The 24,064-nt window shown below is 32.1% G+C and overlaps 2 protein-coding genes across 2 annotated transcripts; one reads left to right on the top strand and one right to left on the bottom strand.

The window, feature by feature from the left end:
* Nucleotides 1–467: 467 nt before the first annotated feature.
* Nucleotides 468–10,782, bottom strand: LOTGIDRAFT_230568 (hypothetical protein). The gene is made up of 9 exons (XM_009049086.1): nt 10,491–10,782; nt 9,879–9,947; nt 8,071–8,131; nt 7,459–7,501; nt 6,586–6,617; nt 5,016–5,084; nt 3,030–3,163; nt 1,588–1,760; nt 468–1,173 (listed from the first exon to the last, which is right to left on the bottom strand). Exons 2-9 carry the CDS (start codon nt 9,938–9,940, stop codon nt 890–892), a joined length of 858 nt encoding a protein of 285 aa, XP_009047334.1. The 5' UTR covers nt 9,941–9,947; nt 10,491–10,782; the 3' UTR covers nt 468–889.
* A 178-nt stretch (nt 10,783–10,960) lies between these two features.
* Nucleotides 10,961–23,499, top strand: LOTGIDRAFT_185982 (hypothetical protein). Its single transcript, XM_009049087.1, has 9 exons — nt 10,961–11,335; nt 12,817–13,013; nt 13,864–13,947; nt 14,377–14,487; nt 14,850–14,980; nt 15,742–15,848; nt 16,536–16,729; nt 21,525–21,711; nt 22,161–23,499. Exons 1-9 carry the CDS (start codon nt 11,251–11,253, stop codon nt 22,346–22,348), a joined length of 1,284 nt encoding a protein of 427 aa, XP_009047335.1. The 5' UTR covers nt 10,961–11,250; the 3' UTR covers nt 22,349–23,499.
* The last annotated feature ends 565 nt before the right edge of the window (nt 23,500–24,064 follow it).

The raw sequence follows: 24,064 nt of genomic DNA on the forward strand, positions 1-24,064 counted from the left end.
TATTTCTACTCAGTTTTTCCAAAAACCTTTCTTTTTTAAATCAATAGCAATAAGTCAAATACATTAAACTATCAAAATCACACTGCTCTTATGTTTTTTTTGGAATTCTGCAGGAACCACAGACATCTGACTGAAAATTGGAATTGAAAATCTCTGTACAGTCCCTCTAAACTAAATCTCATAAATATGTACATGCATAACAAGTTTCATCAAGATTGGATAAAAGCAACAACCTCTATAATGTCTACAAGCCAAAATTGATGCGTTTTTATTGGGTCAAGGGCAATAACTAAGAAACCGTTCATCCAATTAACCTTGACAGATCTTATCAATATCTACAATCATACTAGGTTTAATCAAGATCGAATAAAAAATGAAGCCTCTATCGCGTCTGTAAGAAATGTGGACAGACAGGTGCGACAGCAATGTATCCAAGTTTTCATGTGCTTTAAAATAACTTCTAAACTGTCAAAATAAACCATTTATTCCTCCAACACATTTCCATGTGTTTGTATAAAAATGAATCTAAGATCTCTTAAATTTCAAACTAATGTTTGAATAACAAAAAAAGCTTGTGGCAAAGATAAAGCTAGATAAAATCATAATACCAGCTTTAGAGCACATCAATTCTTCCTCTTATCCACAAATTGAGGAAATTTGGCGAAACAGACACTTCATACATGCAAAGTATGAGCTAATGCTGCATTTGATACCTCTTGTGTTCAGAGGGTCAATGTTGTGACTATGTTGTGTACTATTTCTTCAGACTTTCTTAGAAAGCCATAACCACTATTTGCATGATAGTTATCGAATACAGCATAATTTGGATTTTTCATTTTTCACTTTGGCTATTAGTAGAAAGTCCAGCTTATTAACTATACACTGATTTTCAACTTTTCTTATCTGAATTATTGAGGTCCTTCAATTTTAGTAATGAAACAGGAATACACAATGGATTGAGAGTCAAAAATTTTGGTTTCTTCAGAGGAATATCTTCTGGTTCAGAAGAAACAGAGTTGTCTTCAGACTCATGTTCTACACTGTCCAAAGCTGTAGCACCATCTTCTTCATCTAGATTAGCTTGTGTACTGGACGAACATTGGGCAGTGTCTTCTCTCTTTCTTTTCTGACCAAGTTTAGTTTTGTTGTCTGGATTCAATAGATCTGAAAAATCTGAATAAAAAAGTGAACTTTTTGAATATTGTCAGGGATGAGACAATGTAGAGAACTATCTTGTTTAGACATTGATTTTTGCATCATGTGTGGTAAACCACTAAAACCAAATTATAATATCAAAATCATAAGGTTTTGAATGTCCCAAATATGCATAGAATCTTTTGAATTATCATCAATATATAGTCTATAGCTATATGTAACACTTTCCACTTTGATATCTACAACTACTATTGCCTTTAACCAGGGGTCGACTGGTAGCTCTATACCCTCAAACTAATAATTTCCAAAATTTTCTCATCAGATTGAAGCTATTATATTTACGAAATTTTCATGGAATTCAATGAGACAAACCAAAACTTCCCCCTCTGGGCTCTTGGACGATCTTTGACAATAGAAACTTTCAATACCTACCATTATTCAAAGCTTTTTTATGTAATTCAGTTAAAACAAGTTTTTGATTAATATCAGTTTTACAAGTTAATAATCGATGTTTCCATTGCATTATCCTTTGTTGTCCACTGGTTGATTTGGTTTTTAAAATGTCTGCTAAACTATGCATTAAATCTAATACTATTGCACACTCTGAAATAAACAATATTTAGTCAGAATAAAAAAAGTTGTCTTGAGACCAAAAGACAATAGAAAAATTGAAACATAGACTGTATTCTGCTGAAATATAGTACCATATATTTCAGAATATAATGCACAGGTTTTTACCCTTAAAAGGGCTCCGTGCAGAAGGGGTGTGCAATATACACGGTGAAATATTTTTTGAGAGTTTTTTCCCTGAAAATTTTGTACCTTGGTAATTTGGGATCTTCCTTCATCGACTTTAGCGGTAATATTGTTATATGTATGCGAGTCTTCATTGTAACCTAAGAAGTTTTCTATGCGACGGCCAACCGTCCAAATGTTGTTATTTTCAACTAATCAAAGCTTGTCATGTGGAATTCATTTCTTGATAAAATAAGCAATTATGAGAGAGGCTGTCATATCGCAACCACACTGCCTTATTTTTTATCAAGAAACAGGTTCTACATGACAAGCTATGACTGGTTGAAATAATACTCTTGGTACAGGCCTTTGGTAGAAAACTTGTTAGATTACAACAAAGACAAAAAATATCAGATACAAAAAAAGATGCGAAATTGTAATAGAATTTTGATCAAATAGTATTTTTTATATCAATTCGATGTATCTATAACTTTAGACAACAGACTGTAGCTCAGTTGGTTTAAATGTTGAAATCTTGATGTCAATTGCAATGGTGTGTAAAAGTTTGATGACACTGAATAAATCATCTGTTCTTATTATGCCAGTCAATTCAGCCAAGAGATCTGGCCAATGAAATTAAGACCTACCTACAGAGGGTAAAGATGGTAGACTGTCAGAACCTTGTAAAATACCTACCTACAGAAGGTAAAGATGGTAGACTGTCAGAACCTTGTAAAATACCTACCTACAGAAAGTAAAGATGGTAGACTGTCAGAACCTTGTAAAATACCTACCTACAGAAGGTAATGATGGTAGACTGTCAGAACCTTGTAAAATACCTACCTACAGAAGGTAATGATGGTAGACTGTCAGAACCTTGTAAAATACCTACCTACAGAAGGTAATGATGGTAGACTGTCAGAACCTTGTAAAATACCTACCTACAGAAGGTAAAGATGGTAGAGTGTCAGAACCTTGTAAAATGCCTACCTACAGAAGGTAATGATGGTAGAGTGTCAGAACCTTGTAAAATACCTACCTACAGAAGGTAAAGATGGTAGACTGTCAGAACCTTGTAAAATACCTACCTACAGAAGGTAAAGATGGTGGACTGTCAGAACCTTGTAAAATACCTACCCACAGAAGGTAAAGATGGTAGAGTGTCAGAACCTTGTAAAATAGCTGCCAAGTATTTATAGACCAGTTTATAATCTGGTTTAAATTCTTCATTGTTGGTATTAAACTCTTCATGGTCACTGATCAATGATAAAGCCTGAAAATATATTATATTGTGCTTATAAACCAATTCTGTTTTCTAGTGCTGCCACGATATATATCGGTGAATCCATTTATCACTATACGACATGCCACAATACCACATTTTGTATAGGGACGTCGTGTATCGATTCTTGGTGATTGTTTTATTCCATAAAAGATAGCTTGCCAGGCAAGATAATATACGCCCACTGGCAGCTTTGATTTTGAATAAAAATATTTAGCAGTACAGTAACAATATTTTTTGATTTTTCTGATTTTCAACAGGATTTATCCTTGGGTGATTACAAACAACCATACCAATCTTCGTCAAAATCCATCGGAATTGCGCCTTTAAGAGTGTTTACAACCGCTTCAAGAACAAGGGCAATAACTCATACTAAATATTTTTCTGATTTTCAATAGGGTTCATCCTTGGGTGATTACAAACAACCATACTAAGTTTTATCGCAAAATCAGTCAAGAATTGTGCCTTGTAGAGTGTTTACCAGCAATTGTGGACGGACGAATGAACAATACGACCCCCATTTCAATGTCAGCATATAAAAAGTGGTGATTTTTATAAGTTGTTTTATGATATAACAATTGTTTTCACTGAAATTGTTAGAAACTTTTTATAAGACAGTGGACTCTAACCACTTCTATCAACTATATTATCAAATATCACAGTTATAAAGTTATAAATTAATATATATTGAAACTTTGAAGATAAATGTTTAATTTTTATCCCAAAACCCAATATCACAATATCGCGATATGAATTGTATTAATTTTATCAATGTATCAAATCCCAACCTTCCCCAAGATGAAAATTTGTGAAAGAAAACCACCATCATGCATACATGATTTTTGTATTTTCAATTCAGCATTCCAACTTTAAGATATTTTGCACAAAAAAAAACACACATAGCAAAACCCAACAATAACTTTGCTATCTAAATGACATCAGTTCATATCCGAACTGACACCTCTTATCTTTCAGTTTGCATGTACTTTTTCTTTTTATCTTTCAGTTCGCATGCACTAGTTTGAAAATGTCACTTGACATTGTATACTTGATTTTATCATATTTTAGTACAAAAATTGACCCAGACAAAATTTTGAAATGGTAACACCTTACATAACACAGTAAAAACTTGACCATGGAAATAAAAGAGACTAAAATCCTTCTAAAAACAAACGTAGTTTCATGGAAATCCCATAAAACACAACATAAGTACTAATTGGTCAAGGGCTAGACAGTTAAAGGCCGTCGCTTAATTACCAATTTTTTGACATAACTGCGTACAATTTTTTTGACAGTGTCAACTTGACAGGATGTGCCTCAATCAGCTTTCAGTATACAAAATGTCATCTAGAAGTGAGCATGTGATATGGAATTCTATTGGTTGACTTTCAACTAGGTCACGACTATTTAACACCCGCACACTTGCAAGGCAAGGTAATATACGCCCACTGGCAGTTTTGATTTTGAATACAAATATTTGGCAGTACAGTAACAATCACCAGTATGAAATATTCAACCTTCAGTCATACACATCTTTTGAACTTTTTGAGGTAATATTGAATAATATTACCAAGTTTCATCAAAATCTGTTAAGAATTGGGCCTTCTAGAGTGTTTACAAGCGTTTTCAAGAACAAGGGCAATAACCCATACTAAATATTTTTCGATTTTTCTGATTTTCAATAGGGTTCATCCTTGGGTGATTACAAACAACCATACCAAATTTTATCGCAAAATCAATCAAAAATTGTGCCTTGTAGAGTGTTTACCAGTAATTGTGGACAGACGGATGGCAATATATGCCCCCCAATTTCATGAGGGCATATAAAAATAACAATAATTACCCTAGACAAGTTTTCTGAATGATCTATATCATCTCTAAATACCAACTGTGCTGCTAATGTTAACCAACTCTGAAATTATTTTTGACACATTTTTCATTTGGAAATCTTACATGTTTCTGTTGCTTCAAGTTATAATATAACTGTTACATTGTTCTCAAAACCAATAAATCTGACAACAGATTATTAATTGTACTTTCAAAGACATTTGGTTGAATATAAGATAGCTTGCCAGGCAAGGTAATATACGCCCACTGGCAGTTTTGATTTTGAATGAAACTATTTAGCAGTACAGTAACAATCACCAGTATGAAATATTCAACCTTCAGTCATACACTTCTTTTGAACTCTTTAGGGCGATACTGAATTTTATTGAGTATGAGTTATTTGCCCTTGTTCTTGAAAATGTGTTCAATTTTTAGCTCGTGAAAACTCTAGAAGGCAAATATTCAATCTTCAGCGCGGGACTGAATAATAAAACCAAGTTTTGTCAAAATCCAGCAAGAATCATGCCTTTTAGTGTTTACAAGATAAAAATTGAACGCGTTTTCAAGAACAATGGCAATAACTCATACTAAATATTTTTCGATTCTTCTGATTTTCAATAGGGTTCATCCTTGGGTGATTAAGAACACTCATACCAAGTTTCGTCAAAATCCGCCAAGAATTGTGCCTTCTAGAATGTTTACGAGCTAAAAATTGAACGCGTTTTCAAGAACAAGCGCAATAACCCATACTAAATATTTTTCGATTCTTCTGATTTTCAATAGGGTTCATCCTTGGGTGATAATAAACAATTTCACCAAGTTTCGTCAAAATTTGTAAAGAATTGTGACTTGTAGAGTGTTTACAAGCTAAAATTCGAACGCATTTTGAAGAACAAGGGCAATAACTCATATCAAATATTTTTCGATTTTATCGATTTTCAATAGGGTTCATCCTTGGGTGATAATAAACGATTTCAGCAAGTTTCGTCAAAATCCATAAAGAATATACGCTTCACATTTCTTGTGGGCATATAAAAGTCTTCACAATATTAGACATAGAAATCTTTTATATCAGTGACACCAGCCTCCTGGAAATTATGGGAAATGCGAAGGTGCAAGCTTGCTATGGAGAGAACTGATTTGGAGCATTCTGACACATAACATTTGGAGAAAAAAAGTAAAAAAAAAAAACGTGTTTTTTGAAATTTCTCGTAAACGAGTGAGGGTAAAAAACTATATTTCTGGGAGTAGAAATGCCCCAGACAATACCTTAATCACTTTTTAATCTGATTGGAATCAGGTACTGTTAACTCCATTTATGAATCAAATTGAATATCAAATCCTATACACCACTCCTTATTTAATCATTATTGATCTCTTCAGACTTATAGTTCATATTTATATTGAAATTTATAAAAACAGATTTCAAATTTTCGGCAATTTCAGTCACATTTCAAGAAAATGTCATGTATCATATAGTAACATCTGGCTTCCAATTTGAATTTTGCATGACCTTCTGAGCCTAAGCTTATAATATTTTCTAGCTTGTAGAAGCATTCCTCTGTATATAAATCAACATGACCTACCTCTATTGGTGCCTCTGTATCTATTCTTTTATCTGCAATAAGGTAATTTTTTGTCATTACATCATGGGATAAATACTTTTCCTGGGCATCAAGATTCACCAACCTGTCCATAAGTAGAATTACGCGGTAGGCACATCTTTGAGGAGTGTATTTTCTATGTATCAAATTTCATGAAAATCATTTTAAAACATTTTATTTTCAATTAAAGTAAAGCCTCGTTTATCTGCACATTTCCGTTCCTGATAAAATAGTGCGGTTTAACGAATTTCCAGAAAGTTGAAACAAACCATAGCATAACAAGAGTTATGTCCCTTCCTTTTTAGAAACATGTCAAGTGTACATAATAGTACAATTTTGAACATTTCCATCATAACATTCAGTTTTAACTATTATAAAATAAAATATATAAATGTCAATATATACCAAGTATATCAACATATACTCTCATTTTAAAGAGATTGTAAAGAGGTTTTCTAAATTTTTCATGTGTATCAGGAACAATAATAGCATCAAATTGCACCATTCAAATCTACTAAAATCAAGTGTTTTCTGATATCACCGCCGCAAAGGTCTTATGTAAAACACTTAGTTTTAGTGGAATTGCAGGAACCACAGACATCCTCTTAAAATATATCATATATTTTATTTTATAATAGTTAAAACTAAATGTTATGAAGGAAATTGATTAAAATTGTACTATTATGTACACATGACATGTTTCTAAATAGGAAGGGACATAACTCTAGTTATATTCAATGTACTCGAAAAAATAAGTCATAAAAAAAAAGCATCAAAAAGTTAGAAATTCTCTTTACAATCCTTTTTAATTTTGTCTTGCAACTAGTCAGTCTAAGCAAAATATTTATTACTTACTTTTTGGGGCTGCATTACGTAACTTTGCTATCAGATCCTCTATCTGAAACAATCACAAAATAGAGTAAAGAAAAAATTCATATTAGAATTATTAAATTGCAGTGAAAGGACACAACTTTCCACCCAATTGCAATGCTTTGTGGGGGACAAAAACCCTGCAAGTGTCAAGCCAAGGTGACCTAAGACTTTAACTGCATAATAATCATTCCAAACAGCTACACCTGAACATAAATAATGGTACATGTAGTAGGAATTATAATAAAAAGACACAGTCATGTGACAATTCAGAGCTCATTTTCAGCTATTATAACAATCAGTTTTCCAGTCCTACAGTCTGTTATCACTTCCAGACCAATATTAGCATTTTCCCAAAAGGTTTTGAGCTGATGACTTCATGATATATCCTGAATCTAAAGAGATTTCCCAACCTATTTCAGTCTTCACAACCCTGGAGCAATCCCCTGGACAAAAATTTGTTTCATCCACATTTTCAGCATGTGATGATGTCAGATGCTCTCTCAATTCAAAATAAATTCTTCTCCTACACCAGTTGATCACACCCCACACTCGCAGGTTGGCAAACAGGGCTTTAGATGAAGTTGTTTGATTTACCTGTTCTTTGGTTTTAATAGGAATTTGTCTCTGAATTGCTTCTATATCATCTACAGGTGTCCTAAAACATATCAATATAAATATAAAGATTTGTGTATCTCTTAAAGGAATTTATAATAACCTCTTAAAATGAACATCAAATTGTAAACCTTGGCCACTAAGAGTCTATATTCATCAGTGAACTTAACTGGTATCTTAACCATACAACAGGATCCTTATATAATCAGAAGAAATAAGTACTTAATGTTCAAAAAGGCTTCAATTGTTCAGTAGTTTTGAATAATTATTTGTAATTTTATGGATAAATAACTTAGTTTCAAGAATTTAATGGAATATGACACCAGATAAGTTCACTGATGAATATATACTTATAGGCCTAGATTGAGAATTCAAACTCAATGTTCATTCTAAATCCCGCACAGACGACAGAATTTTTTCTGTTGAAAATAACAAAAATTGTTACGTGTTCAAATTTTCATTAGCCCCACACAATGGACATTGTTCAAAAGAAACATTGCCTATGCAGTTGTCACATGACTTTTTTGAAATCAATAGTTTCAATTATAATGTTAAACCACGTGTTTTTTGTAAAAACAGCACACATGACAGACTTGAAACATTTACTCCCGAAAAAACAATTGTTCAGTGTGCTAAAACACTTGACAGAATTTTCTCACAAAATAATGTTTTAAGGTCAAAAATCACTCTGACACTTGCATGATTTCTGTCAGTGCACTTTGACATGCTAATGATAAACGTTTTTCAGAGCTTGGATGAGGAGTGTGTGAAGAGTGCAGGGTTAATCTTTTATGTGACCCATGTGCAAGTAATGCGTAAAACAGTGCCGGTGGTTAATGTCCAAGCATGAACAATAATCATATAATACCTAACCTATGCTTAAAGTAGTGCCATTCCTTGTCAATGTGTGCAAATTTTTAGTCGTGCCTTGCCTATGCAATGCATTACTCATGCATATACAGTATGCAATCAATCAAGAAATGCCACACCTTGCCACAACAAATTGCGCACCAATTGACAAGTGTCCCTTTAAGGTAATGAAGTTCAAAACTTCAGACAAAGATAGTGGACAGGATCAATCATACGCAGTTCAATATCAGTTATCACAATACCATCTTACTATATAAGCTTACCAAATATAAATATTTATAAAATTCAATTTAGATTTATTGAACATAAAATGTCAAAGGCAAAGCAGTTTAATTATATTTAATGGTGAATGTCACAGGCATTGTGTTTCAATTCTGAAAAGTGATATCAACTTTTAAAGCAATAATATAATATTTTCACTGTTTAAATAGTGTTCAATATATCAATTGTAGAGCCAGTTTAATTAAAATTAGACCAAGCTATTGTCCCTTTTTTTTATTAGTTTTTACTTCTAATGTAGCCACTTCAGTTAGGGTCTAACAACAGCCCTTGAACGTTCATCAAATCAAACTTTTGACCTATCATCGATGGAGTCTGCATTAACCTGCATCAAATTTCTTCCCTCTCCAGCACTAGAAATTTATGAAGCGGTATTTATCAGGCTAGGTCTAAAGGTTATTTTGACGAATGTTTAAGAGGCCAGTATTTAGACTGTAACTGAAGTGGCTGTATTAAAATAAATGCTAATAAAAAAGCATAATGAAAGTTTGGTCTAATTAATTCTAATTATGCTGATGGAAGGCAAATCATGTTGTTACTCAGTTTCATGCTATGAGATCTTGAGACAACGGTTAAAGCAAACATTAAGGAAGCTAGAAAGATTGATAAAAGTTAAGTAGGCTGGTAAGCTTACCACTTACTTTTCTAATATAACTTTAAGTTTCTTCAAATCTTTAAGTTTCCATTCTATTGGAAGGGACATCTTTCTGCTGGAAAATGTTGATCAATATGCAAGATTATCAAATATCTAGATTTTAGGAAATACTGTAGTACCGTTAACTTAGATCAGATAATCAGACACACATATTAAAAACTATAACATGTTCTTCATTAAACAACTCACATGAACCTATCATATCCAGTATCTAACAAATTATTTAAAAAAAAAAATGGAATATCAAATTCAAAATAGTAAATCTAAAAATAGGTAGGTAGTCTTAAAGGGACTGGTTTGCATAGTATTCAGAAGTACTAGAAATGTACGAAAATCACATTATTCCTTACCGCCTAGTTATTGAAAATGTTTCAGTTGATAAAGGCAGTAGGAATGACCCCCAACTAGGCCTAGGTACTAGGCTAAATCAGGCATAATAAATAAATGTGCAAATAAGTTTTCGGTGGTAGATCTACCCTGATATAAATTAAATAGCCATCCCTAATTAACAGTTAATATGAGTATTTTTGTTTGAAAATGTTACTCTATACTGTCATTTCTTTCAGGCATCAGAAATTAGGTCAAAGAACATAAGCACCTTTGGCCTTTTCACTTTCTTTCTTCTTCAATCAGGTCTAGGTTACTTAGCACTAGCACTTAACGTCTTAAGCAGGCCAGTTTTTCTGAAAGTAAAAGGCAGAGGAAAGTTTCACGTCAGAATAAGGACATTGAAATGTACATTTGGATTCCTACAGATTTGTCAACATAAAAGTGTTTTCGAAGAATAAATCCAGACTAAAAGTTTTATGAAATTGTACATTGACAAGTTCTTTGATGTATAGATCTAAGGGTAATGTAGAAACGCCATGTGAAAGGTCTGACAAATCGACCGATCATTCATATACGTCATCAACCTCGGAGCACAATTATTTATGACGTTTCACTTTTGTTCGCCCTTTCGGTCTCATACGGAAATATACGTAGATGAACGAGATTAAATTTTTGATGATTTCATTGGTTAACGGACCCTTCCGATAAAATTTCCGTTAGTTCTTATCATACGACAAGCGATCGGCCATTAGAAACGAATATTAGGAGAAAACATTGTCGTAACTACTTGACTGTCATCCTTTTATTTTCCAGACTTTTAATCTAAATATTTGAAGTGGAGGGTATTAAGTGAAAGGCTCTTGCATCTATCTTTCAATTCATGGCCTAACTGGCGTGGTGAGTGTGCCACATTCGTGTAAAATCTAAAGTGATCAGAGGCGAATAGATTCAGTCTCTGAAATGTAACAGATCTGAGATTTTAACCTTTTTTGTGGACAAATAAACTGTTTTTAAGACTCAACATTATAATGAGTGGTCGTCCTAGGACAACATCTTTTGCTGAAGGAGGTAAAGCTGGATCGTCTGCCCCTTTTGGAGGAATGAGGACAATCAGTAAGTTCTTATTTTAAGTCCGCATGCCAAGGATCTATTCATCCACCAAGTTATCAAAGATGGCCGCCAATCTAATCACTCGATAGTTCCTTCATATGTGTATCCGATGCTGTAAAGTGATTGGAAGCTTAATCAAACTAATAACAGTTTAATAAATAACGGATTTTTGTTAATTGCCGTTAGCACCTTGTGTGTGGTCAAAGTTAATCACCTAATCCTCTCTGGTTATGTCTACACATTAAATCTGATTACAGATTGATTGACAAAGAAGCCAACTGTGTAGATTGTGGTAAAAATTAATTTTGAGAAAAAAGTGATATCTATGGACAATATAATTGAGAGACTTTTTCAGAGTAGCTGAGAAGATCACGTTTTTATAGAAACGAAATGAATTTGCAAAAAAGTATGCTGAATAAATTTATTTTTGTCGTTCATTTCCTTCTTATAAATTATTGTTTTCTTTTTAGTTCCAGTTTTAGAATATCTATCATAGTTTTAGCTTACAAGTTCATTATAACAACGTTTTTTTTTACATTTTTGTAGACCATTTAGCTTTTCATTGTTGGTGTATTTGTTTCCTACAATTTAATCTGATGGTCATCATGATGTCAAATCATAATAGTTAACAATCATTTTAATGTTGTCATGTTAAAAGTGGTCTTTTACATGGTTATAGATCTTACTCAATGTTGTATTTCACTGTCTCAATTTGCTGAATGGAGATCTACTTATATTAGTTTTGGTTTTTATAACTTTGTACACTTCATTGATTCTGCAAACCGGTACCAATACAGATAGCGTACCAGTAACGAACTTGAGTGTATAGTTGTATTTGATTGCAGAAGCATAGAGGTTAAAGCAGAATAGTCTGCAGCCATACGGTACATAAATAAAACCCTACTTAATGAGCACTGATATTCTAAAACCCTGCTGAAGGAAAGTCTTTCTTGAGTACCACCATAATTTACAGTAGGAAAATATGTAGTTTGATAGTTTTACTATTTCTTGGTCATGAAGAGTACAATTTCTAATAAGATTTCATTTATTGTCACGAGAGTTGCGTGGGTCTCTTATTTTGTTTTGTAGTATCATAATATATTTAATTTATGCATGCTAAATTATTTTATTTAGTAATTTATTCTAATTGTAAGCATTATGCAAATGAATTTTGAAATTTTCATCAGACATAAGGATGGTATAATGATTAAAGACAGGCTTGGAAGGGATATTGATTTGCTTAGAATAGAAGGAATGTGGATTATTTCTAAAAGATCCAGGAAATTCTTTTAACGATAGTTCATTTTGTTTCTCTGTGAAAAAATCTCCAACCTAGGGACTCTGTAATCTTCCATAAATCTCTGAAGAATTTGAGCAGAACTAGTATTTTGATATTACATGTATAATTTGTTAATCAGCTTATGATAATCTTCAGTTTATTACATAAATCAGTTAAGTTAACCTGTATCTATTTTTACTCGTAGACAAAGATGGAAGCAAGGTCACAACTGTACTGGCGACTGCTGGAAACATACAAGGTCAAGACCGACCACAGGAAGTCAGTTACACGGATGCCAAAGTGATAGGAAATGGCTCTTTTGGAGTCGTTTACCAAGCAAAACTAGTCGAAACACAAGAACTTGTGGCTATTAAAAAGGTCTTACAAGATAAAAGATTTAAGGTAAACTACAGTTTTCATAAGGCTGTATGAGGTTATTCTACTGATTTCTAAAAGAACTGGTGCCTCAATGAAAAATATTCTGATCACCTCTGCAATAAGCTTACATCATGCCCATGGTATTTAGTTAGTTTCTGGTATGCATTGTGTATGAGTTTTGACTTAGACATGATGATTTAAGTCTTGTCAGTGAGTCATATATTATATTTAGTGATGGTACGTTTTGTACTGTAGGTTTAATAACACCTGGTTAAAAAGTCTTTCTGAATCAGAGGCATAGTGGTGGAAGTACATGCTTTAATAGCTGCCAGAGCTTAATTTCAGTTAACTGAAGCTCTTTTCAGAATTATAATCTTGCTATTCAACAATAAAGCATCATGACTGAAGCATTTCGACTTATTGCATGAGAGCTGCACATCCAGTAAAATATTTAATGGCAAATGGCTAGGGCTGCAACGATTTTTTCCTTCTTATTGATGCATTGCGTTGGATAAAAATAATCGTGATGTATCGCGGTATGATTTATTCTTAGCCCCCATTAATAACAAATGACACAGAATCCTTGTGTGTATAAGAAATTGCATCATGTTTTCATTTTTCAAGTATGGTTTTCACATCAAAATTTGTAAAAATTCATTTCTGACTCTGAAATTTGAGATTTTTCTCTTTCCTTCTGTAATAAATGAATCGTGATAATTATCGCAATAAATCATATCGTTGAATGAGTATCCTATAGTGTATCGAATCTCAACTTCAAGAATCCTTGCAGTCCTACAAATGGCTAATACATTTAAATAAAATTCAATAATACTATTTCTATGTATCAACAATATTTTCTTCTCTTTTCTTTCAGAATCGAGAATTACAAATAATGAGGAAGTTAGAACATCCTAACATAGTTAAATTACGATTTTTCTTTTATTCAGCTGGTGATAAGGTGAGTTAAAAATACAGTAAAATATTGCAAAAATAATTGCAGATTTACAGTGTACTTTCTGCACTGGAATGGGCTACTTAACTAGAGAGAAATGCTTGTCAGGATAGTGGCAACTTTCTGTAGGTTTCCAGCTACAAAATAGCTGGTCTTTGTTCAAAACTAATCTGATCTGATTTGTCTGGCTTACTGCTTGTATTTTTTCTTGTTCTGAGGTATTCTCACCTGTGAAATTCTGCCATTTTATTATGTCTACAAGGTAAAGCATATCGTGATGGAAAATGTCAACTCCCATGCATTTATGTCAAGGGATGTTAATTTGTTATAAGTACAAAATAAAGCAAAACCAATAGAATGCTAATTTATATTTATCAGCAATCTGAAATTTTTCTAAACCAACTATTCCTTTAATAATGACAATTTTACTTACAGAAAGATGAAGTGTACCTCAACCTGGTCTTAGAATATGTACCAGAAACTGTTTATAGAGTAGCACGCCATTACAGTAAATCAAAGCATACTATACCAATACTTTTTATAAAGGTAAGTTCTACCTACTTCCTAACCTACCAGTACTTCAGTTAGTTTATTTGACAGACTTTCTCTTTACAACCATTCTACTGTGAACACATGAAATACACATTCAAGGAAGATTTTACCAAAACAAGGTTGTTGATTGGAATGAGAATAATTTATAAGCTTACTGTATCTATAATGGTATGCTTGCTGTCATCTTCCCAAGTCGACCCAGTCTTTATAGATTATATTAGTGATTTGACCAAGGACCAGTTGGTAGTAAGGATTCTAAGAGAAGTTGTTATCCTTGTAAAGAATGGTTGTTTCGTTCTCTATGTTTCCATAAGAATCTATACTATTATGCTGAGACAACTCTTTTCTACTTTCAGATGTACATGTACCAACTATTTCGAAGTTTAGCGTACATTCATTCCCAGGGAGTGTGCCATCGTGATATTAAACCTCAGAATTTATTATTAGATCCTGAAACAGGTGTTCTTAAGTTATGTGATTTTGGAAGGTATGAAACTTTACTTTGTATTTGACACCGATGTACAAATAGTTTAGCTAAACTAAAGGCTTGATGATGGGTTCCCCTATTTTTTTTACTGTTGGTGTTTCTAATGAATTATCATTATTCTTAATCATATCATTATGTTCTAATTGCATAAAGTTAAGAGTTTTAACCAATCAGAAATGTCCATTTAAGTACAGTCTGGACAAACAAAAAATACTTTTTGACCTTTCTTGATCGGTCACTCATTGGAATTTTGCTGATAATTCTCTTCCATGTGAGTCAAACTGGTCATTAGAACACCCTTGTTTCTATTTATATAAGTATTAGCATTTTCATTTTCATCAATGAAAATAAGGGAACCCATCTTTAATTGGCTGAACACTACTCTAAATATTGTTAAAATATTGTGATCATTTTTACAATACTTCATTCTTTTTAATGGATATCCTATTTATCAACCCCACAGTTCTGGCATTGTTTTCCATTGTACATTGCGTGGCGTTGCCCGTCTTCATTTTAGCCAGTTAGGTGCAGAAAAGTAGGACAGACATTTGGTCAAATATCAACAGCATCATGCCAAGAAATACTTGTCATCTTTCTCTTCATATCCTGTTATTAAAAAAAATGCAAACTATGTCTGAAAAATTGGAAATTTTGCATGGCAGTGCTTGGTATAATAACAGGTTTCTACTATCAAAATTACTAAACTTTTATTATGTTGATGTTCAGAAACTTTATCATTTCCTGTTTATTCATTATTTCAGTGCAAAAGTATTAGTACGGGCAGAACCTAATGTATCTTACATTTGTTCACGTTATTATAGAGCACCAGAGTTAATATTTGGTGCCACTGATTATTCTTGTCGTATAGGTAGGTATATCTAATATGATCATTAAAATATAGCTTTAGACTCTGTGTATTATTTTCTCCAGTGAGTAAAATTCCTAGTTTGAAGTAGTTTTAAAGGAATTGTGTGATTTTCGTACATTTCTAGTACTTCTGTATACTATTTATATATTCAAGACCAAAACCAACCCCCCAAAATGGCGCATCTGTCCCTTTAAATTGATAAGTCGTCATTTTAACATTCAAACACATAATTCTAGACACACATGGAATTGAGGGCTCAAATTTCGACAGTCAGCTGTGAACATTATTACTGATTAGCTCGGCTAAAAATTTCTAGTTTCTGAAACTAAAGTATGATTGATTAAAAAAAATGGCACACCTGTTACATAAGCTTACCCAAAATATTCATCTAAGAAAAATACATCGTAAGGTATTGCAAACTTAGTCTTCAACTGCAATAGCCACTGTTCTTGTATCACAGAATGCATCAATTTCATTGAATGCAGGCACTCGGACTCCCTTGGCAGAAAAACTGTAAACATTATGTCCTTAATATTTACAGAATTTCTGTCAAGGACTCTTGATTGGCTGTATTCACTAGCCTACAATCCAATCAGATCACTGCATTTACAAAATTGACCTTTGCGAAGATGGACAAAACAGCCACTTTGCTATTGTATATTAATAATGGTTAATGGAATTTTACAGATGTATGGTCGGCAGGATGTGTATTAGCTGAATTATTATTAGGACAACCAATATTTCCTGGTGACAGTGGAGTAGATCAGTTAGTTGAAATTATCAAGGTACTAGGAACACCCACCAGAGAACAGATAAGAGAAATGAATCCTAACTATCAGGAATTTAAATTCCCACAAATTAAAGCCCATCCTTGGACGAAGGTAAGTTGTATTTCACTCAATTTGACCATATGGTGTCATATTTTTACATGCATGCCCACACATAAGATGGGCGTATATTGTAATCACCCTGTGGGTCAGTCCGTCCATTCACATTTGGTCCGTGCTCACTCTACAGGCTACAATTCTTTACAGATTCTTTTGATTTTGATTTTGTGTGTCAATGTCATTATGAAGATGATCTCCATCGATTTTCATGATGATCGGATAATTTTTCACCGAAATATCGTGTCTGACTTGACGTTTCACTCTTTTAGCTATATTTAAATAACTGGCAGTAAATATATATATCATTGAATTCAAACTATTAAAATTTCTTTGACATGAGACAAATCATACTTTAGTCACTAAATACTGTTTTATCATTCCTGACAGCTGCCAGTGGGCGTATGTTACCTTGCCTGGCAAGCTATCTTTTATTTCAAGGTAGCAAATAAATCCAACTACTATTTGGATTGAATAATGTACTGATTAAATTTTAATGAAACCAGAGAAATTTGAAGACAGCTGAATTTCAGAAAAGACAATGAATTCAGCATTAATGCCTATACCTTGAAAATTTGTTCATAGGCTATTCTCAGTTCTAGTAATGTTTATTTTGTAATGTTATAAATATTACAATCTTGAATTTTATTTGCTAAAGAAGATTAAAGAGACCACACAAATGTCAAAAACCATAAATAGCACATATACATACGTGAAAAGCTTGTCAAATCTTTTGAAAATCATATTAGCTTCAGACATTTATTTACATTGTACAGAAAATTAACTGACAAATGATCTAGTGTTTATTGTTCAATTTTTGAACAGCTAAGTATGTAAAGTTCACTTTGATCATATCCCCAAGTTACAAATTCTACCTGAGTTTATTGGAGATTGCAATAAGAGCTTATAATCAGGGTGGTTGATTTTTACCTCATTCGATACCTCTTGTGATTATCGTGTTTACAGGGTCAATGTTGTGAATTTCCGTTTGATATTAGGTTTCTCTCGCATTTACCACTTTGAAGAGTCGTGAAAATGGAGAAACATTGTCGACAATTTCTCCGACTTTCACCTTGCAATAGCAAATATCATGAAGGCCACTGCAGACTAACTGATTTTTGACATAACCCCCGTACACTTCCCGACAAGGTACATCAGGATGACTTTTGATCAAACATGCCAGATTTCTGCCGATCACTCCTGATTTTGTCGTAGGCCTGTCAGGCACTAACATGTGAGCAGGCCTTAGTTATAAAGTCATGATTATTGTCTGTATGGTCTCAACTTTAGCTCACAAGATTCGGATTTGCAAGAAAGTCGTAATCAGGTATCGAATGAGGCATTAGCCTGAAATCGTTCGATGTTGAAATAAGTGCAATATCCCTGCTTATAAGATGACAGATAAATATGTACATCATTGCTCTTAAAAACTGATGTTATAAGCCCACATAGATGCAGTAGGATTATTTAGATTCACAAGTTTCTATGAAAAAGATTTCATTTTTAACAAGTTTTCTAGCCAAGAATGATTATGGCCTCTATTAGCATTTCCGTTCCGATGTTCCTGTTCTTAGCTGAAAGGTTTTGCAATGATGATATAATGGTTAGCATTTTAGAACTCAATAGAAATACAGAGACCAGAATAGCTTTTTTTAAATCCCTTAAAAGATGTGAAAATGTTATGAATTTAATGGCATTGTTTGTATTTGTCAGCCATATCTGTTTGGCTGGTTTATTTTTAACATTTGAATTTTGAAAGATGATTTCTAACCGTTTCATCTGCATCGAGTAACGTCTTTATATAGATTCTGTACATATATAGATTCTGTACATAGCATCTTTATATAGATTCTGTACATATATAGATTCTGTACAATAGCATCTTTATATAGATTCTATACATATATAGATTCTGTACATAGCATCTTTATATAGATTCTGTACATATATAGATTCTGTACATAGCATCTTTATATAGATTCTGTACATATATAGATTCTGTACATAACATCTTTATATAGATTCTGTACATAGTGTCTTTATATAGATTCTGTACATAGTGTCTTTATATAGATTCTGTACATAGAGTCTTTATATAGATTCTGTACATAGCGTCTTTATATAGATTCTGTACATAGTGTCTTTATATAGATTCTGTACATAGCGTCTTTATATAGATTCTGTACATAGCGTCTTTATATAGATTCTGTACTGAGCGTCTTTATATAGATTCTGTACATAGCATCTTTATATAGATTCTGTACATAGCTTATATTAATTTCTGTTATTTCATTAAAACTCCAGTGTTGGCTATGCCGCTATGCTATTTTCTAAGTGAAGTGATGTTCAATGGTTCTAGTTTTAGTGTCTATCATCTGTGTGCTGGCTATTTCAAGTTATTGTCTTTAATGTCATATTTATCTGTTTGTTTGTTTTATCATAAATAAATAACACTCATTGTCCTTACACTTTTGTTGGTAAATTAAATTTTTCTGATTATTTTTTATGTGAATGTAAATATCAGCTTCAAATCTATACTGATAATCTGAGATTACATGTGTACACAAACTCAAACAAAAACAAAATGAAAAATGTCAGGTGGATTCCCTTTTATATTGAAATCGTTTACAGATACACGAAAGCTTGTTTTGAGTTTGAGTTTCACTGATGGACAAATGTAATTCACTTCCATCTAAGAAATTTAACTGAATTTCAGATAGGTTATTGTAACATTTCTACATGTTTTCATTTTTTGACAATAATACGGTACCGTATGTCATTACTATTTGAAAGCTGATATTCCAATTCATAAAAAAGAAATCTGTAAAATTTGATTTACTGACAAAAGTAAGAGGACAGTAAACTGATTAACAAACATTTATTAATTACTTACTAATTAAAATCCTTTCAAGTCAAACAATCAAAGCTCATGAATTTTTTTCAAAACTCAATTCCAGTTTAATCAAAGAAAAATGAATGGCGAAAACGGCCCTTTACATGGTGTACGTACGGCAAGTAATCAAAAACCCTCATTTGGTGTTTGTATTCTCAATGTTTTTTTTTCTGATCTTATATTGCTCAAATCTTGAAATAGCCGAACACACACACTCTAGCTGCTTCAACCATTTTATGATTTGACTGTATCTTAATGTGGTTATTTTCTGGGTATTTCATTCGTGTTATATTGGTGGACCACCCTGCCCCTACAAATTTCATCTCATTCACTCTAGTTTATAGTGTTTTTGTGTTTCTGTCTTTAACTGTGAATTGTACTAATGTCATATCATTACTAGACTTAATACGCTTATCATTTAATATTCTAAAAGCTTATATATCTTGCTTAGTTTCTTAGAAACCTTACTTAAACTTTATTACTCAGTGACCTGCTTTGGAGCTTTCATTTAGTTTATTGCATTGACATAGCACATAATTGGCCCATCACTAATTTGTATTAAAAATGTTTTATAAAATATTCTTTGTTCTTATATACGTTGTCACCCTTTATCTCTTTTTTTCTTTTATCATTTTGTGTGTCATCTTGCATGTATTCTATGTAACTTGTATCTGTAGTAAGCAAGTTTGTCAGCAATGTTATCATGAGAATAAATATAATTCAGTTTCTTCTGAAGCCAAAGTTGAAAATTGCAATGAACAGAATCACCCTATTATTTTGAAATGAACTTTTCTAAAGATGAAAATTTTGATTTGAAGAAATACATGTTTGGAAAAGTTCATTAAAGGCTATAGGTGGTTTAATACTGACTGACACACTATTTTCAAACCTAGATTCTATATTTGTGTTGTATTATTCCAATGTTGTCAGAAATATTAACTTAAATTAAATTACAGTTTTTTCAAAAAAAAAAAGACATTATTACAAAAAAAGGACATTATTTACAAAAAAAAAAAGGACATTTTCAAAAAAAAGGCATTATTACACAAAAAAAAAGACATTGTTTACAAAAAGAGGACATTATTTACAAAAAAAAGGACATTATTACCCCAAAAAAAAAGGACATTATTTACACAAGAAAAAAGGACATCGTTTACAAAAAAAAAGGACATTATTTAAGGAAAAAAAAGGACATTATTTTAAGGACATTATTTACAAAAAAAGTCATTATTTACAAAAAAAAAAAAAGGACATTATTTAGAAATAACAAATCGATAAAAGGACACTATTTACAGAAAAAGGACATTATTTACACCAAAAAAAAAAGGACATTATTTAAAAATAACAAAACGATAAAAGGACACAATTTACAGAAAAAGGACATTATTTACACAAGAAAAAAGGACATCGTTTACAAAAAAAAAAAATACATTATTTAAGGGAAAAAAAGGACATTATTTTAAGGACATTATTTACAAAAAAAGTCATTATTTACAAAAAAAAGGACATTATTTAAAAATAACAAAATGATAAAAGGACACTATTTACAGAAAAAGGACATTATTTACAAAAAAAAAGGACATTATTTTCAACTTAAAAAATGAAGCTAAGTTATGTTTATGAGTAATTAAAACCAAATAAAGTTTTCAAAAGGAGTAAAACTTTCTCTATGGACAATAATGGGGAAACCAAGTTTAACTAAATATTATCAAAAACACAATTTTGTTGAACACCCAGAAAAAGGAATTCAAAATGGCACTCACTCACTCACTCTGTAAGGTATGATTTCACCTGTTATTCCAGGGATTGTGATTATATATCTGACAACATGAATATATTGAGAATTATAGATAGATTAACCAGTGACACTCTAGTAATCTGATTTTTGTTATTTTGTAGGTGTTTAGACCACGAACACCATCTGAAGCTATACAGCTTGTCAGTCGTTTATTAGAATACACACCATCAGGACGAATAGCACCTATCGAAGCTTGTGCTCACCCCTTCTTTGACGAATTACGTGATCCCAATACCAGATCTCCAAATGGACGGGAGTTACCTCCCTTATTTAATTTTAGAGCTGATGGTAAGTGTAAGCTTATGATATATAGTTTGTTTTGTTACTTCTGCAGCTTTCAATAGCAAAGATCAAGGCTTCAGATATGTTTTGCTGGATAAGGATTCAAGCTTACATCAGCCTATGGCTCATGTTCACAAATTAAAATTTTTGGGTCCGGATTGTTCATTATTAGAACAATACAAGCAATACAATGTGATGCTATTCAATTTTTCTGATACTATTAAAACTCCCCATTGTTCTACCTTCATCAAAATTAACCGACTATCAAAATTCACAATGAATGTTACAATGATTATCATTGATCGAGATCTAAATCATCGACCAATCAAATTCAGTGACAGGATTGCATAGGATTTCTAGTTCATTATTTTGATATCAATCAGTCTCATAATGTTAAACTTATAACTGGTATTTACTGGTAAAATTTTTAATATTTCCTCTTTTTTTTCTTTCAGAATTGGCTATAGCACCTCACCTTAACTCTACTCTTATACCTGAACATGCGCGATCACAAGCAGCAAATTTTAATAATCCTTCATCTCCTCCTGGTGATGTTTCTCCTAACTCCTCACATACACCAGTTGGGGAAGAATCAACCTCACAGGCACCAATGGCAGGAGCTGCTGGCGGAGGCAGTGCTTGAAGATAGTAGAAATGTAGATTTGTACATCATATAATATATCATTTATTGAACAGAATGTTTCAAATTGCAATAGCAAAAGAGTTTGTGTGAGAGTGTGAGCTTGTTGGTGTGTGTGTGTGTGTGTTTATGTGTGATGGACTCATTTGTTAATTGTTTGCTGTTAATATCATTTTTAACTGCATTTGATAACATCATATTGAAATGATGTTATTTTTTAAAAAATAGTTAAAAATATTGAAATTTTTTATGAATTTGAGATTTGCAACCTAAATTGTAATTATTCTACCCCATTTTTCTTGAAATAGCCAAAGATAAAATTCATATTAATATTGGCACTTATCTTTGAGTTCTTGTGATTTTAAAATAATTTATGAGAAGTACATTTAATTTTGAAACCAAAAGTGTTAAAATTGTGTCCTGAAAGTAAACATGCTGACAATCCATTTAAACCTTTTAAACAATGATGTTCTTGATTGGGAGGTCTTCATGTTTGGGATTCATGCAATCAACTGGAAGTACAATAAAACAATTTGGCTGTCCATAAGACTGCGAAGATTCCGAATGCGCTCCAAAAACTGGAGGTGTAGAGGAATAGAAGGGTAAATTTTGAATGTGGCTCATCCAGTTTCAAACTGTTCAATTGAAGCCAGGATTGGAACAGGCGGAACCTGTTCAGAACAAACCAATCAAGCGCCACCCTAAAATTACTCCAGGATCATATATTATGTGATAAGGTATGTCAATAGACAATGTTTATGTATCAATGTTCAGAGGGTTAAATATGGATTGACTTTCATTAAAAAGTTTAAGGCATTTATATTAAAAGCGAATCTGTCATTGAGTCATAATATTATCTTATATAAATGATTAATTTCTTTTAGAATTTATAAACTTTGAAAAATCTCATATAATTTTCAAAATTAGAATGAAACAGGATTATAATTATTATACAATTAGCGATATGGTCAACTATTGTTTTTATCAACTCATTAAAGGCAAAACTCAGATTTAATTGTTCCCTTCTGAATTCATGTGGATAACTGTCAAAAACTGAAAGTTTTACTTTTTTTTTGCTGTCATTAATTTCATCATATTGAAGTAAATACCAATATATTTTTATAACAGATCTAAAAAAAAAAAAAAATTGTTTCTGGTGTCACAAGCTTTATATGGCCATTTTCAAATCAATCCAATCCAAATATAAAATGTGAAAGAAGAGTCCAAATTGTTAGTTTTTGGTGAGAAATTACGAAAATCAGACTTGTTTTTGACATCAAAGCAGGATATCACCTCCAGAAAACTGAAAATTCATATTTTGTTTTCATGGAATCTTATCTCTTTTGACACTTTTTGAAAAATAAACTATTGAAATATTAATATATGATTTTGGCATTTTGAAAAGTGATTGGTAGGACTGTTATAAGATGTTCTAGGTTTTCACTTGTTTTTAGTTTGTATTAGGTACTCGTATTAAATCTTGCCTTAATGCTTTATTTCATCGTCTTGTTTGTACTGCTGCAAAGTTTCGACACATCTTTAATAAGGGTAACAGTAAAAATTGGTTGAAAACTTTAAGAACCAAGGTACTGTAGAATATATCGTGATCATTTGTGTTTTGTTTTAAAGAAAATAGAAAAAAATAAGAGGTGTGGTGTCGGGAATGAATATTGATCATTGATCATGTCTGTTACAGTGAAAAAGACAATTTTAGTGTCC

This window comes from Lottia gigantea (genome assembly GCF_000327385.1).
Source record: "Lottia gigantea unplaced genomic scaffold LOTGIsca_13, whole genome shotgun sequence".
Classification (NCBI taxonomy): domain Eukaryota; kingdom Metazoa; phylum Mollusca; class Gastropoda; family Lottiidae; genus Lottia; species Lottia gigantea.